This window comes from Pelobates fuscus, chromosome 2, assembly GCF_036172605.1.
Source record: "Pelobates fuscus isolate aPelFus1 chromosome 2, aPelFus1.pri, whole genome shotgun sequence".
NCBI lineage: Eukaryota > Metazoa > Chordata > Amphibia > Anura > Pelobatidae > Pelobates > Pelobates fuscus.
In genome coordinates this window covers 430,975,550-430,990,136 of record NC_086318.1, presented here as the reverse complement: position 1 = coordinate 430,990,136, position 14,587 = coordinate 430,975,550, and the positions used below count along the sequence as shown (strand labels likewise).

Genomic DNA, 14,587 nt, shown 5'->3' with positions numbered 1-14,587 from the left:
TTCGGGGTCCACCCTCAGAGAACGACTCGACCGACAGGTAGCAGACTACCTCGCCTTAACAGCAGATATCGACACTCTGAGGAGCGATGAACTCTTGACTACTGGGAGTGCAGGCTTGACCTGTGGCCTGAGCTATCCCAATTTGCGATAGAACTTCTGGCCTGCCCCGCTTCAAGTGTCCTGTCAGAAAGGACCTTCAGTGCAGCAGTAGGTATTGTCACTGAGAAGAGAAGTCGCCTTGGTCAAAAAAGTCTAGTTTACCTCACCTTTATTAAGATGAATGAGGGATGGATCCCGAAGGGACTGACAGTGGGCGATACATTCGACTTAAAAAGAGTATCGCGGCTGCCGGCCCGCCGTGTGATATTTAAATCCCTAGCTCACCCCAGTACCTTGCCCTGTCGTGGTTTCCTGTTCCTGGTATCCTGAGAGTGCTTTATCATTGTGAATCTGATTTCCTGGTATCCTGATCTTGGCTTTTCCCTGGTTATTCTGAATTCTGGTTTCCCTGACTTGGCTTGTGTAAATGGTATTGTGCATTTTCTGGCTTCCTTGACCTAGGCTTTCCCTTTGACCATTCTCTGTCTCTAGCATATTAGTCCTTCCATTCTAAGGTCCGGTTTACGCTCTGTCCTTTTATTTTCCTTTTCTTGCCTATGTATATGTTTACATAGTTTCTGCGTGCTGGACCACACTAGTAGTCGTGACATTGGGATTAAACTGATAAGAATAGTATTACTTAACACACCACTCCTATCTGGTGGCACATTAGATTGCACGCGCAGTGCCCCAAATTTGAAGTAGGAGGACCGACCAAGCATCTTTTTCCATCTCCCGGTTCCTAAAATCGATGCCTTATATACACGTCCTCTGATAGGGGATGTAACAGGGATTAAACTGATAAGAATAGTACTACTTAACACACCACTCCTATCTGGTGGCACATTAGATTGCACGCGCAGTGCCCCAAATTTGAAGTAGGAGGACCGACCAAGCATCTTTTTCCATCTCCCGGTTCCTAAAATCGATGCCTTATATATACGTCCCCTGATAGGGGACGTAACAGGGATTAAACTGATAGGAATAGTATTACTTAACACACCTTATAATACCACAGAGAGAGGCAACGCAGAGAGAGGAGTCTGAAGAAGAGGAGTCAGAGGAGGAAGGTGGCTTTGAGGAGGTCGAAAACCAAACACAGCAGGCGTCCCAGGGGGCTTGTTGTCACCTTTCGGGGACCCTTGGTGTTGTACGTGGCTGGGTGGAGGAAGAGAGACCTTTAATGACATCAGTGAGGACAAGGAATGGGACATGGCTAGCTTGGTATCCAACCTTGTGCAAATGGGGAGTTTGCGGTTGTGCAAATGGACTGTTTGCGGTTGTTTGCGGTGCGTTAAACGGGGAGTTTGGTCTGTCACTGTGAAGCAGGCGTAACCCTTACACTACCTGATCGATACAACATCATACCTGATGTTTTAAAGCACGTTATTCCAAACAATTTAGGAATGTTAGGTGATTTATGCCCTTTATGGATTAAAACCAGACTCTGCATCAACTATGTAATTTTCCATGGGAGTTTTGCCATGGATCCCCCTCCGGCATGCCACAGTCCAGGTGTTAGTCCCCTTGAAACAACTTTTCCATCACTATTGTGGCCAGAAAGAGTCCCTGTGGGTTTTAAAATACGTCTGCCTATTGAAGTCTATGGCGGTTCGCCCGGTTCGCCCGTTTGCGAACATTTGAGGAAGTTCGCATTCGCCGTTCTCGAACCGAAAATGTTATGTTCGCGACATCACTAAATATAACCTTCATTCAAAACTACTGCAACAGAAACCAACTGTTCTACTCTCTACACTACAGGAGAAGCAGAGGAAGAGATTAACTTCAGACATGCCCCTACTCGCGGTATAGCAAGTAGGAGCAAAATTTACTAATACTAAGGTCATTTTTACTTAGTATTAGTACATTTGGCTGAAATACCAATTTAGGTCTTTCAGCCTTTTGGTAGATAACTCCCTAATACCGTGGGAATTAGGGAGTTATCTACTAAGTGGCTGCAAGAGAAGTCCCGAAATTCCGAAGGGTCGAAGTGCTGAAGTTGCCGAAGTTGCCGAAGTCCCGAATTGCAGAAGTCCCGAATTGCGGAAGTCCCGAATTTCGGAAGTCCCGAATTTCGGAATTCCGAACCGAGTCTAAAATTTTCCCCATGCACATGGCTACTGCTCAAATACAAAAAAAATTACAATTAAAAAAAAAAATTACAATAAAAAAAAATTACTATTTAATAGATATGTCCCCAGTTGAAAACATTCATGTTTATTATAAATTATTTTCTTAACAGCTTGCAAAATCTGCAGATCTCCTGTCTGCAGTCTTTGCAAGCCCTCCCCTTCTAACCCCGCCTAGACTTTCTGTGTCCATCCAATCACAGTCTTACCAATGCAGCTCAATGAGGAGTCTTTACAAGTCTAACTTCAACAGCTGAAAGCCTAGTATATTTAAAATGCCAGTGACCTCTGTTCATTTTATTAACCTCGTGTTTAGGGAAGAAGGGCTAATGAACTGTCTCCCTTCCAGCTGTTAAGGGCTTGTTTATACCTCTCCTCCTCAAAAGGGACAGGCCTATCCACCAAGGGGCCTGTCTGGCCAGCCTACAGGACCTTGCAGGGAGTGCTGCTGAAGTTCAATCTGCAGGGCTCTATTGCCCAGTCACAGCAAGAGCATGTCTATTGATATGCTTGCACTGTGCGATACGAGGACAGTTTACTGGTGTCTCCGGATGCTGAGCACCAGGTAACAAAATCGTGACTGTGGGATGAGACCCCAGGATCTAAAATCAATTAGGACAGTTCAGGGCAAGGCCTGGTAGGGTAATCAACGACTGACAGGCACTTGTAACTAAGATATAAAATGTAAGATAGCCTTAAATGTTTTGTCTTTAAACCTTACATTTCAGGAAGTGGGTGTACGCCAAGTTAATCTCTTCCTCTGCTTCTCCTGTAGTGTAGCGAGTAGAACAGTTGGTTTCTGTTGCAGTAGTTTTGAATGAAGGTTATATTTACACTTCAGAGAGAAAATATGTGACTTCTGGGCATAATATATGTTTTATTATAGAGATGAATCAAATAGAATTACTTGTATCATCAATACAATACTATCCGTAATGTTCCACAGCATTAATTTTCAATTTAAATGAAACTTTATAAAATGTAATGTAGATCTGATTTAAAGATACTAATATACACTTATATGTTGCCCAGTGGGTGTATTTTAGTCATTGTATATGTAATTAAAGAGACGTACAAAGTCTGGAAACCAGTAGAGCTCAACGCTACGTGTTTGGCAGTAATGACTAACCTTTGGCTTACCAGCTGTTGTGAAATTTCTGCTCATCTGACCATTTAGTCAGACATGTGGTCACAGTAGACATTAACATTTGTTCGTTTTCTAACAAATTAATATTTTGTGAAATTACATATGGTTCTTGGGTTTAGTACGTCAATGACAAACTAACTGCAACCTTGGCAGGGCATTATCGGAAATGTTCTTCACAGACAGCTGCAGTTCCAAAATTAGCCATTATTGCTTAAGTGAAATTGTCCATAAAGCATTGCATGCCCACATACAACATCATGGAAGAACCAGCGATGTTGAGCTGTGCAATGAACACACACAAACATGCATATGTGCCCAGTGCATCATGGATAGAAGTTGGTGCACACACCAGGAAGTTTGGAGAAGGCATGCTTGTTTTATATTTGTATACTTTATATACTGGCTCTCCTTACCCCAGTTAACACTTAGAAATGGAACTGGCACCAACTCAAAGTGTCCTCTTTAACACTAAAAGAGCTATAATAATCTGGAGAATGAGAGCTGTCAAATAACAGTGGTTTATTGATATCAGACTAGAACTTACAGAAACCTCTTTCGGCCAAGGACTCCAAAAGCTGACCAGAAGAGCTCACGGGAGTATTCTACTAACAGTTGGAGGTCCTGTGTTTGACTGTCATTGCTGAACATTTGCTAGAATTGTGTTTTCGTCCTGTTATTAATTTCATGACAGTAAATTGCAAGTCCTCTGCATTCATACATGTTGTTGGGGAGCGTGGGGGTCTTCAGCACAGATTTTTTAAAAATCAATTTGACATAAGGCAGCTGCATCTCAAAGCAGCTGTTATCAGAAAGAAATGTCCCTGGTTTAGTGCTGTGACAGGCTATGTAGGGGAAGGGGATAGCTCCCCCAGATGAAGGTGGGAGTGCTAGGGACCAGAACCTTTGCTATACACTCTCTATTAGTTAGATCACATTGATTACCTATTACCTATCAGGATTTCATTGAGATCTTGGAGAGTAACACTAGCACGCTTTCCATATTAGAAAGAAGAGGACATAACCAAGCAAGGAAATGAAATGTCCCCACCTCTCTGTTAGTGTAGGGGTCATCAAGTTCTCCTATGGGTTCCAATCACAGACACTTCTTGAAAACTAGCAATGCCCCTGTCTGCCTTAATTTCTTTTTTCTAATTAATTTGGATAATTCAATGACTTGATTCCTGTATTTATTACCCTTCCCGATGGCTAGTTACGTAAAAGTGCTCCAATTCACTGAGGATAGGTGAAAATCACACCTAATATAGAAATGACCCTGTATACTAATTGTGCGTTTTGAAGCTTCACACCTAAATCTGCAAAACCAACACACTTACGGTAATTATGTTACAGCTATTAATTTTTGTGATAAAAGAGAGTGTTGTTGACTTTTGGGCAAATCATCTGACTGTTGATGAGACTTGGCAGAAGTACAGCGGGATCATTACAGGTTTGGATCTGTAGCAGATTTTGAAACAATGCAAATATTGAATAGAACATCTCCTGGGCAATAGAATCACAGTAAAACCTCTTCACAAATCTCCAATTAAAGGCTATAATGCCTATCGGTGTATGTGTGTGAATGTATGTGTCTGTCTATCTGTCCCTCCCTCTCTATTTCAAATCTCCACTTTCAGCATTGAGCCAAACCTTTCTGTGTGTCACATAACATTGTAATTTATTTTATCATCATTTGACTAAAAAGCACACAATCTCAAAAGAAATAAAAACAAATTTGACGTAGCTTTTCATAATACCCAAAGGGTAGGGGGGTCAACAAACAGTTTAATTTGCATCATTTTATGGAGGAGTCATCTTAACCCCATACTGACCATTTACAAAATATGCACATTGTCACCATGTTTGTGCTGAGGGGCAAACCAATGGAGTGTGTCCATTTGTAAAGCTCATATGGCTCAGCGCTCATCGGCTAGTCCTACGAAACACATTGTCATACAGGAATTAAAGGATCACTATAGTGTCAGGAAAACAAACTTGTTTTCCTGAGACTATATAATCCTTGGGGGACCCTCACCCTCAGGGTCCCCCTCTCGCTGGTCTGAATGGGTTAAAACCCCTTCAGCCACTTGCCTTAATCCAGTGCCGGGCTCCCTCGGCGCTGGTGACCTCTCCTCGCCCGACGATGTCAGCTCCCGAGTGGAGCGGAATGCGCATGCGCGGCAAGAGCCACGCACTCATTCTAACAGTCCATAGGAAAGCATTTCTCAATGCTTTCCTATGAACGTTCTGCACGATGTATGCGAATTGTCAGGAAGAGAGCCACTAGAGGTTGGATTAACCCTGCTATGTAAACATAGCAGTTTATCTGAAACTGCTATGTTTACATGTGAAGGGTTAAAACCTGAGGGACATTGCACCCAGACCACTTCATTGAGCTGAAGTGGTCTGGGTGACTATAGTGTCCCTTTAATATAAAGCCCATAGATGGTAAACAGATGATACAATCAGGTTAGACCTGCAACCAAAGCACATGTTCATAAAAATAAACTTTTCCAACAGATGGCTGAGCAGCCTTCTGTATCTACTACCTAGCTTCACAAGCTACCTGGTAATACTCAAAAATATATAGATGCAGACGCTTTAAAAAGCATCGACACTGCAAAGTTCATATAGCTGACTGTATGGGTAGTATATTTGTAACTACTTATTGTTTTAGCCAGACTGCTAGAATACTTATTATTAAAGAAAATACTTTGTGTCTTTAATGGACACTTTAGGGACCAACAACTTTTTTTTGCATATTATTGCTTTGTTCTAAATTATTTGCTTTATACTTGAAAGCTCAGTATTGGAGCATTTAGTAACGTATCGTTAATCCTGCCTCGTCTGCCCAATCTCCTTCTTTCTAAAATACCTTTATCTTATTGACAGCCGAACAGTGGTACATGGTGTCACAGCTCTATAAATTGACCCTTTCTAACCCACGTTCTCAGCTGTGTCTCTCCAATAACACCAGTCTATGCAGCCCTTAAAGATGCTATAGTTAAGCTAAATGATTGTAAAAAAATAAAACTGCTAACTGAAATACAAGTCTCATAAAAAGCTGTTCTGAGCAGAACTGAGGCTGTGCACATAGAGCTTTGAAATCTGTTAGTAAGCCACTGGTTGCCTACACAGTATGAAGATAAACAGGCAGTTTGACAGATTTATAGTGAGTTAACTCATTAGTAAAATGTTGGCTATCACATTTCAGGTAGGTAGTCCCCAAGTGGATGTAGCGTTCAAGTAAATATATCTTTGTATGTTTTATGGGGGTTTTACTAGCACAATGTATCAATTACATTATAATATTCACTTATAGCAGATATTGCCACTTACTCAAGTTATGCAAATTAGATTCACTTTAAGTGGAATATGAAACCATGATATTTGTATCCTGCTGTGATTTGTATTACGTTTAATGGCTGTGCGTTTTATTTAAGCAGGTTTGATCCGCTCTCGAGTGAGGGGGGCAGATGTCGCCAAGGCTAGTATCCTTACCTTTCTGGACAGTCATTGTGAAGTTAATAAAGATTGGCTCTTGCCTCTTCTCCAAAGAATTAAAGAGGTAACTGACTGAATAAGTATGATAAAGTAGAAACTGGAATAACAACAGGTTCAAAGCTTGTAATAAAATAATATTCAGTTCTCTCAACACTGTATGTAATGTAAATGCTTCTATGTGTTCCTGGGGCCGCTAAAGCACTTTAGCTTACTGAAATGCTTTAAGTGTGAAGAGTGTGCCCTCATTTTACAAAAAATGCAGATATCAATAGAAAATTAAATTGTTATAAATTACCATTCTTATACCCACTGGCTGTCAAACAGACAACTGGTCCTTTTAGTTCCTGGTTTGGTTAGCTCAGTGGAGATAAACTCAAAGGGCAGCAATTGCCCAGAGCACATGTCTTGTAAAGATTTATCATTGAGCTGCATTGAGAAGTCTGTGATTGGACAACCACAGAAAGTCTGGGCGGGGTTAAAAGGGGAGGGTTTGCAAAGGCTGCAGGCAAGAAGAGATCTGCATATAGGTATGGCTCAGTGATAAATGTATAATTAAATATGTGTAAATCAGAAGCAAATTTGCAAAAAATTAACTTGACTAATATTCTGTTACTTTTCCGTTTTGATTTTTCTTTCCAAGAACCCAACTCGTGTTGTCAGCCCGGTAATTGACATAATAAATCTCGACACCTTTGCATACATAGCAGCTTCTTCCGATCTCCGAGGAGGTGAGTTTCACACTGTTGGTAACATTAGGGATGACTTTGTAAAGAATAGACCTGACTAGTGATATGGACTTAAAGTAACATACTCTGAGTGAAGGTTCCACACTATTCACAGTTCAGGAATCAGGAGCTATGAACGTGCAACAAGTAAAGTGACGGATCTATAGATATATATATATATATATATATATATATATATATATATATATATATATATACTGTAAACCAGGTGAGGGCTGTCTCTGCAATAATGAACCATGAAAACAGGCAAACTCAGGGATAATTATTTATTAATGTACATGTGTGAGTGGGAATATTTCATTGTGCATGTGATTAACACAGAATTTGTTTTTGTTAGTGCATCTAGTATGGAGCACACTGTCATCAGAAGATGCTATGTAACGCTATGTATAATAAGATGCATAGAATAATCATCACCAGAAATAATGAAACTCAGGAGGGGGATTTGTTGGACTCAAGCTGGCCAGGGGAATGATTACAGCATATTACACATAGCCTATATGCATGTCCTCATTTTCTGACCTATTCTCTAACTCAGGGCTGATTGTAGGCACGACCAGGTTCTCCTTCATTCCTCTGAGGGTAAAAATAGATTCTTACTTTGGAAAATGTTCAGAGAAGGGCTACTAAACTGGTTCATGGATTGCAGGATAAAACTTATAAGGAAAGGTTAAAGGATCTTAACATGTATAGCTTGGAGGAAAGACGATACGGGGGGATATGATGATTACTCTATGATGTGTAGATGCTGGGAAATATGGGAACTGCGAGGGAGCATGGTAGTTAGCTCTGCCCCCTCCTTCAGTCCTCCTGTAACAAGGTCAGCAGGGACACAGAAACAGAGGGGTAGTAGAAACTCAGGGGAAGGAGGAGGGAACAAAGAGAGGGGTAATGGAGAGACACAGGGGATGGGGGGACAAAAGAGATGGGTAATGGAGAAACACAGGGGAAAGGGGGACAAAGTGTGGGGTAATAGAGAGACACAGGGGATGGGGGACAAAGAGAGGGGTAATAGAGAGACACAGGGGATGGGGACAAAGAGAGGGGTAATGGAGAGACACAGGGGATGGGGGACAAAGAGGGGGTAATGGAGAGACACAGGGGAAGGGGGGACAAAGAGAGGGTTAATAGAGAGACACAGGGGAAGGGGGGGACACAGAGACAGATGGGGTAATAGAGAGACACCAGGGAAGGGGGGACAAAGAGACAGAGGGGTAATAGAGAGACACAGGGGATGGGGAGACAAAGAGACAGAGGGGTAATAGAGAAAGGGGAAGGGGGGCAAAGAGACAGAGGGTTAAGAGAGAGACACAGGGAGGAGATGGGGAAGAGAGACACAGGGAGGAGAGGGGAGAAAGAGACATACATAAGGTTTGTTGGGGGAACAAATAGACATACGGCAGGCAAGGGGAACAAAGTGACACACAAGATTTGTGGGAGGCAACGCTGGGCTGGGGGAAAAAGAGACAGAGTGGCTGGGAGAAGAGAAAGAGGCACAACGAGTCTGGAGTTAGAAAGAGACACACAGATGAGATTTAGAAGGGGAGAAAGAGACAAAGTGGCTGGGGCTAAGAACAACACAAAAGGGGCTGGGGGAAGAGACATACAGAGGCTGGAGAAGGGTAAAAAGAAACACACAGGGACCGGGATGAAGTAAAAGATACACAAGGGTCACTGTAAGAGACAAAAAGGAGACAATTGGAGATATACTAAACGAGGTAAAGGTAATAGACATAATTGATTAGTTCCCAGTTCGGCCCTGTCAGAGACACAGCAATATAGAGCTCCTAGAAAAGAGGTACAGACAGGGCCAGATATACCCTCTCAGTGCTCCCCTCCCTCTCAGGTCACATATAATATACATACCGGTACATTATTTGTCAGTCAGCGACGAGCTGCAACCAATGTATGAATGTGTATGAATGTATCACAGAGCTCCATAGTAATACAATTTACAGTAAAGGAAACAATGTATGAGTGTCACTGAGCTCCACAGCAATAAAACTCACAGTAATTTGGCGAGTATATCACAGTAATTTGGCGAGGACTAATAGAATGGCTTATCATTCAGCTTGGCTTAAATGCATGCCAAGCTAACACACCTGGTTTTGAATACATATCAGTAATGCAAATCTGACCATTAATTCAGCTCTCATCCTTCTCCAAGGCCTGTCTAAAAATGAGATTTCAACGCTGGAATTCTATAAATTGTCTGTCATTAATTCTGCTTGCCTTAACACACACTGAAGGTTAATCTTCGTTCATTATATTGTAACAATGCTAGACGCTGAGGGTGGGTGGAATATTCCGACTAGTTATATCTGTGAACCAGCAATTTCCAGTGAACAATGTCAATTTCTTCTGTGTTAGGTTTTGACTGGAGTCTGCATTTTAAATGGGAACAACTTTCTGCGGATCAAAAAGCTAAAAGATTAGACCCTACGGAGCCCATTAAGTAAGAATACATTTTCAATTCTTAAAAAAAAAAATATATATATCACTGCATTTGCTTCATTGCTATGTGAATTATGGGCAAAAATGAGCCACTGTTATAAGTTTTTAATATAAAAATTAACTATTTGTAGAAGATTGATATTCCTGCAATAACGTTTTAGAGGGTGTCTGAATATATTTAATGGTACCAAGACAGTTATGGAGTTTCTCACAAAACATTGAGAATAACAATCCTGCAACGTTTAAAGGGGGGCACACAGCATATTGAAGTGGACTGAGTGCAGTGTCCTTGTCCCCTTAGTCCTGCAATGTAACACATTTTAGAGAAACAGCAATGCTTACATTGCAATGTTAAGACTGCCTCTAGTGGCTGCCTACCAGACAGTCATTACAGGCATTTCCTGCAGTTTCACAGGAGTTTACCTCTCTGGAAGTTCTCACCCCTCGCATGATTACATCCGGTATTTTGCAAAACTACATTGGAAAGCATTGATTCGATGCTTTGCTATGGGGAAGGCCAAGTGCGCATTAGGTTCTCTCTGGCAATGATGTAGAAAGAGGCGAAGCTAGCACTGACGGACTTTGGCACTGGATTCTATTTTGCCCTAAATATAAAAAAAGCTCTGTATTAGTGATAAACCCCTAAGAAAAATATATTGTTACCATTGTATTATTTTAATCATGTTTGGCTTAACTCAGTAGGGAGTTTGTCACATTGTTTGCCCTTATCACACCTTTAATAATGTTCATATGTATTTTTCTTAATAATTTCCTGCCTTGTCTGATCTGGAAGTGTGTGTTCTGTGTATCCTTATTTACTTGTAGGACTCCTGTCATAGCTGGAGGATTGTTTGTAATAGACAAGTCCTGGTTCAATCACTTGGGAAAATACGACTCGGCCATGGATATCTGGGGAGGAGAGAATTTCGGTAAGTGCGATCATTTTAATGTCACGCAGAATTCTCACCAGATCAACTACTTTGAAGCTTCATAGTGTACTCGGCACCACTTGACATGTCCCTATTTCTAAAATATTCTTTGTATAAATCAGTGAAAAATTGTATTATCAACATTTTAATTTTAATTTAATAAGTTTACCTAGAATGAACGCAAGAAGATTCGTCAGTTGGAACTGGATCTCAGTTTTCAGACACTCAATGATGGTCACAGAGAAAAACAAAACAAAACTCAAGTCATCCGGTGGTGTCCGCAGCCAAACAGAAATGTCTTATCAAATTATTTTTTAAAAAGGCCTGAAAAAACATTTTAGGACATAATTAACACATATGCAAACAGGTTGCTGATCCAAGGAGAAATCTGATTGCCATTATGGAGTTAAGAAATATTTTTTCACCATAGCAACCACACACTCCTGGTAAAAAGGCTTCACCCTGTGATTGGCCTTAGCAAGAGACAGTGTATACAATGCATTCATCTGGGAGTTTTTGCGCGCATTCAAAGTGTCCATAGGAAAGCATTTCTCAATGCATTCCTATGGACGCTCTGGCCGATGGAGGCATAATATGCCTCCAGCCTTGAAGATGCACCGCTAGTGGCTGTCTGGAAGTGTCTGGAAGACAGCCACTAGAGGTTGGCTTAACCCCAAATGTAAACAGAAACTGCTATGTTTGCATCTGAAGGGTTAAAACCTGAGGGACCTGACACCCAGACCACTTCATTGAGCTGAAGTGGTCTGGGTGACTATAGTGACTTAATAAGCTAATAATCAATAGTATTTCAGGAGATAGATGTCCTCTTTGTGACTTATTCCACCCATGAAAATCTCTCAGTCCTGTCTTACATGATTTTCCAGGACGCTACAGAAAAGTTCAACTTGGTGCAGTGCAGTAACTTGTATGACCACAAGATGGCATTACAGAGGTTCTAAGTTTACATTGTTTTATTAGTGTGGACTTTTTCTTTTCCTTTGACAGATCTGGTGCTGACCAAAAGCAACCACCACGCAGTATTTTGGGTCGCAATGGCCTTTTTACTGGGTGATACAATGTGATGTTTTGTCTAGAAATAATATTTGAATATGATGAATATCCTCCATCCTTTAAAGGGACACTATAGTCACCAAAACCACATCAGCTTAATGTAGTGGTTCTGGTGTCTATAACCTGTCCCTGTTGCTTTTTAATGTAAACACTGCCTATTCAAAGAAAAGGCAGTGTTTACATTGCTGCCTAGTAACACCTCTAGTTGCAGTCAATCAGACGCCCACTAGAGGAACTTCATGTGCAGCACTGGACAGTTCAGAATATCCAAACCCTGTATGGAAGCACAGAACAATCCACATGGAGATGCATTGATTCAATGTATCTCTATGAAGAGATGCTGATTGGCACACAGCGGCATTTGATGAAAAGTAGTTGATCACTATAGTGCCAGCAATGCAGGTTTGTGGCAAACCTAGCCACCTCGGGACACAAAAGACTGAGTAATATGTTAATTTTCCAGTGTTCTTCTTTGTCTGCAGTAGGGAGCATTCGTATGCTAGCGGCAGGAAAGCCGCGAGCATTCATATGCATGGGCGTAGGAACCCAAAAAAATCTGGGGGGGATAGCATTTTTACTCGCCGGGTATATTCTTATTCCGTAAACTAGGAGTTGTTTATCCCATTGTACAGCGCTACGGAATTTGCAGTCGCTATATAAATGATTAAATAATAACAACATTAAAGGGTCACCACAGGGAAGGGGTTTTACTTACCCGGATACAGCGCCGGGATCCTCCTGATTAGAACCACCCCTACCCTTCCCATGAATATTAGAACCACCCCTACCCCTTCCATGCACAAAAGAACTCCACCTACCCCTTCCACGCACATTAACTCCCTACCCCTTCCATGCATATTAGTACCCCCCTAACCCCTTCCATGCATATTAGAACCCACTCTACCTCTTCCATTCATATTAGTACTCCCCTAACCCCTTCCAATAATTTTTCTACCTACCCCCTCCTCCCATCCATATTAGTAGTCCCCCTAAACCCTTCCAATTATTTTTCTACCTACCCCTCTCCCCTATCCTTATTAGTAGCCCCTCTAACCCTTTCCAATTATTTTTCTGCCATGTTAACTAACGCCAGTGCTGGAGTGCCTACATTAAAAGGCCTGCAGGGACAGGCTATAGACACCAGAACCACTACACTAAGCTGCAGTGCTTCTGGGGACTATAGTGTTTCTTTAATGTGAGGTAAATTAGAGATTAGTGCAACGAATAATATGCTAGATTGCCTACTTACAACCAGATGAGGATGATGATGGGCTCTAGCTGCAGTCTGGCTCCACTGGTCTGGTGTAGAACAGGCTCTCTGGAGGCTGTTTGTAACTGTGGTCACAAAAATCAATGTTCTGTGAGAACGGGAAGCAGCTCCATTTTTTGGGGGTCCTTTACACAGCTCAAGGTCTGGATCCCAGGGTCCACCTTCATGTTCCACCAATGAGTTTGTTCACAGGGGGTGGAGTGTGTAGGGGATGTCCTGATATGTGTGTAAGGAATGCATTGTGTGAATCTGTGTTTGTATGTGTAAGGGCTGCAAGGTGTGATTCTGTGTATGTACGGGATGCAGTGTGTGCGTCTGTAAGGGGTGCATTGAGTGTATGTACGGGGTGCATTGAGTGTGTAAGGTTGCATGATTGTGTGAGTGTGTGTGTGTGTGTGTGTGCACGGGGTGCATTGAGTGTGTGTAAGGATGAATTGTGTGTTTCTGTGTGTGTAAGGGTGGTATGATTGTGTGATTGTGTGTGTGTGTGTGTGTGTGTGTGTGTGGTGGATGTCAATCTCTCTCACTCCCTTGTCACTCTTTCTCCCCCCCCTCCCTGCTTCTTTCTCCCCCCCTCCCTCCCTGCTTCTTTCTCCCCCCCTCCCTCCCTGCTTCCTTCTCCCCCCCTCCCTCCCTGCTTCCTTCTCCCCCCCTCCCTCCCTGCTTCCTTCTCCCCCCCCTCCCTCCCTGCTTCCTTCTCCCCCCCTCCCTCCCTGCTTCCTTCTCCCCCCTCCCTGCTTCTTTCTCCCCCCCTCCCTCCCTGCTTCTTTCTCCCCCCCTCCCTGCTTCTTTCTCCCCCCCTCCCTGCTTCTTTCTCCCCCCCTCCCTGCTTCTTTCTCCCCCCCCCCTCCCTCCCTGCTTCTTTCTCCCCCCCCTCCCTCCCTGCTTCTTTCTCCCCCCCCCCTCCCTCCCTGCTTCTTTCTCCCCCCCCTCCCTCCCTGCTTCTTTCTCCCCCCCTCCCTCCCTGCTTCTTTCTCCCCCCCTCCCTGCTTCTTTCTCCCCCCCCTCCCTGCTTCTTTCTCCCCCCCTCCCTCCCTGCTTCTTTCTCCCCCCCTCCCTGCTTCTTTCTCCCCCCCTCCCTGCTTCTTTCTCCCCCCCCTCCCTGCTTCTTTCTCCCCCCCTCCCTGCTTCTTTCTCCCCCCCCTCCCTGCTTCTTTCTCCCCCCCCTCCCTGCTTCTTTCTCCCCCCCCTCCCTGCTTCTTTCTCCCCCCCTCCCTGCTTCTTTCTCCCCCCCCTCCCTG

General features: G+C 42.9%; 1 protein-coding gene across 2 annotated transcripts in view; it reads left to right on the top strand.

Annotated features, from left to right (window-relative positions):
• Positions 1-14,587, top strand: part of GALNT14 (polypeptide N-acetylgalactosaminyltransferase 14) — a 555,349-nt gene that overhangs the window by 481,067 nt on the left and 59,695 nt on the right. Inside the window, exons 6-9 of one of the 2 annotated variants that reach the window (XM_063444081.1) lie at positions 6,819-6,940; positions 7,517-7,604; positions 9,993-10,077; positions 10,902-11,005. In XM_063444081.1, coding sequence (XP_063300151.1) covers positions 6,819-6,940; positions 7,517-7,604; positions 9,993-10,077; positions 10,902-11,005 — 399 coding nt within the window. Of the gene's footprint in view, positions 1-6,815; positions 6,941-7,516; positions 7,605-9,992; positions 10,078-10,901; positions 11,006-14,587 lie in introns of both variants that reach the window. The other variant, XM_063444080.1, reaches the window with a different exon arrangement.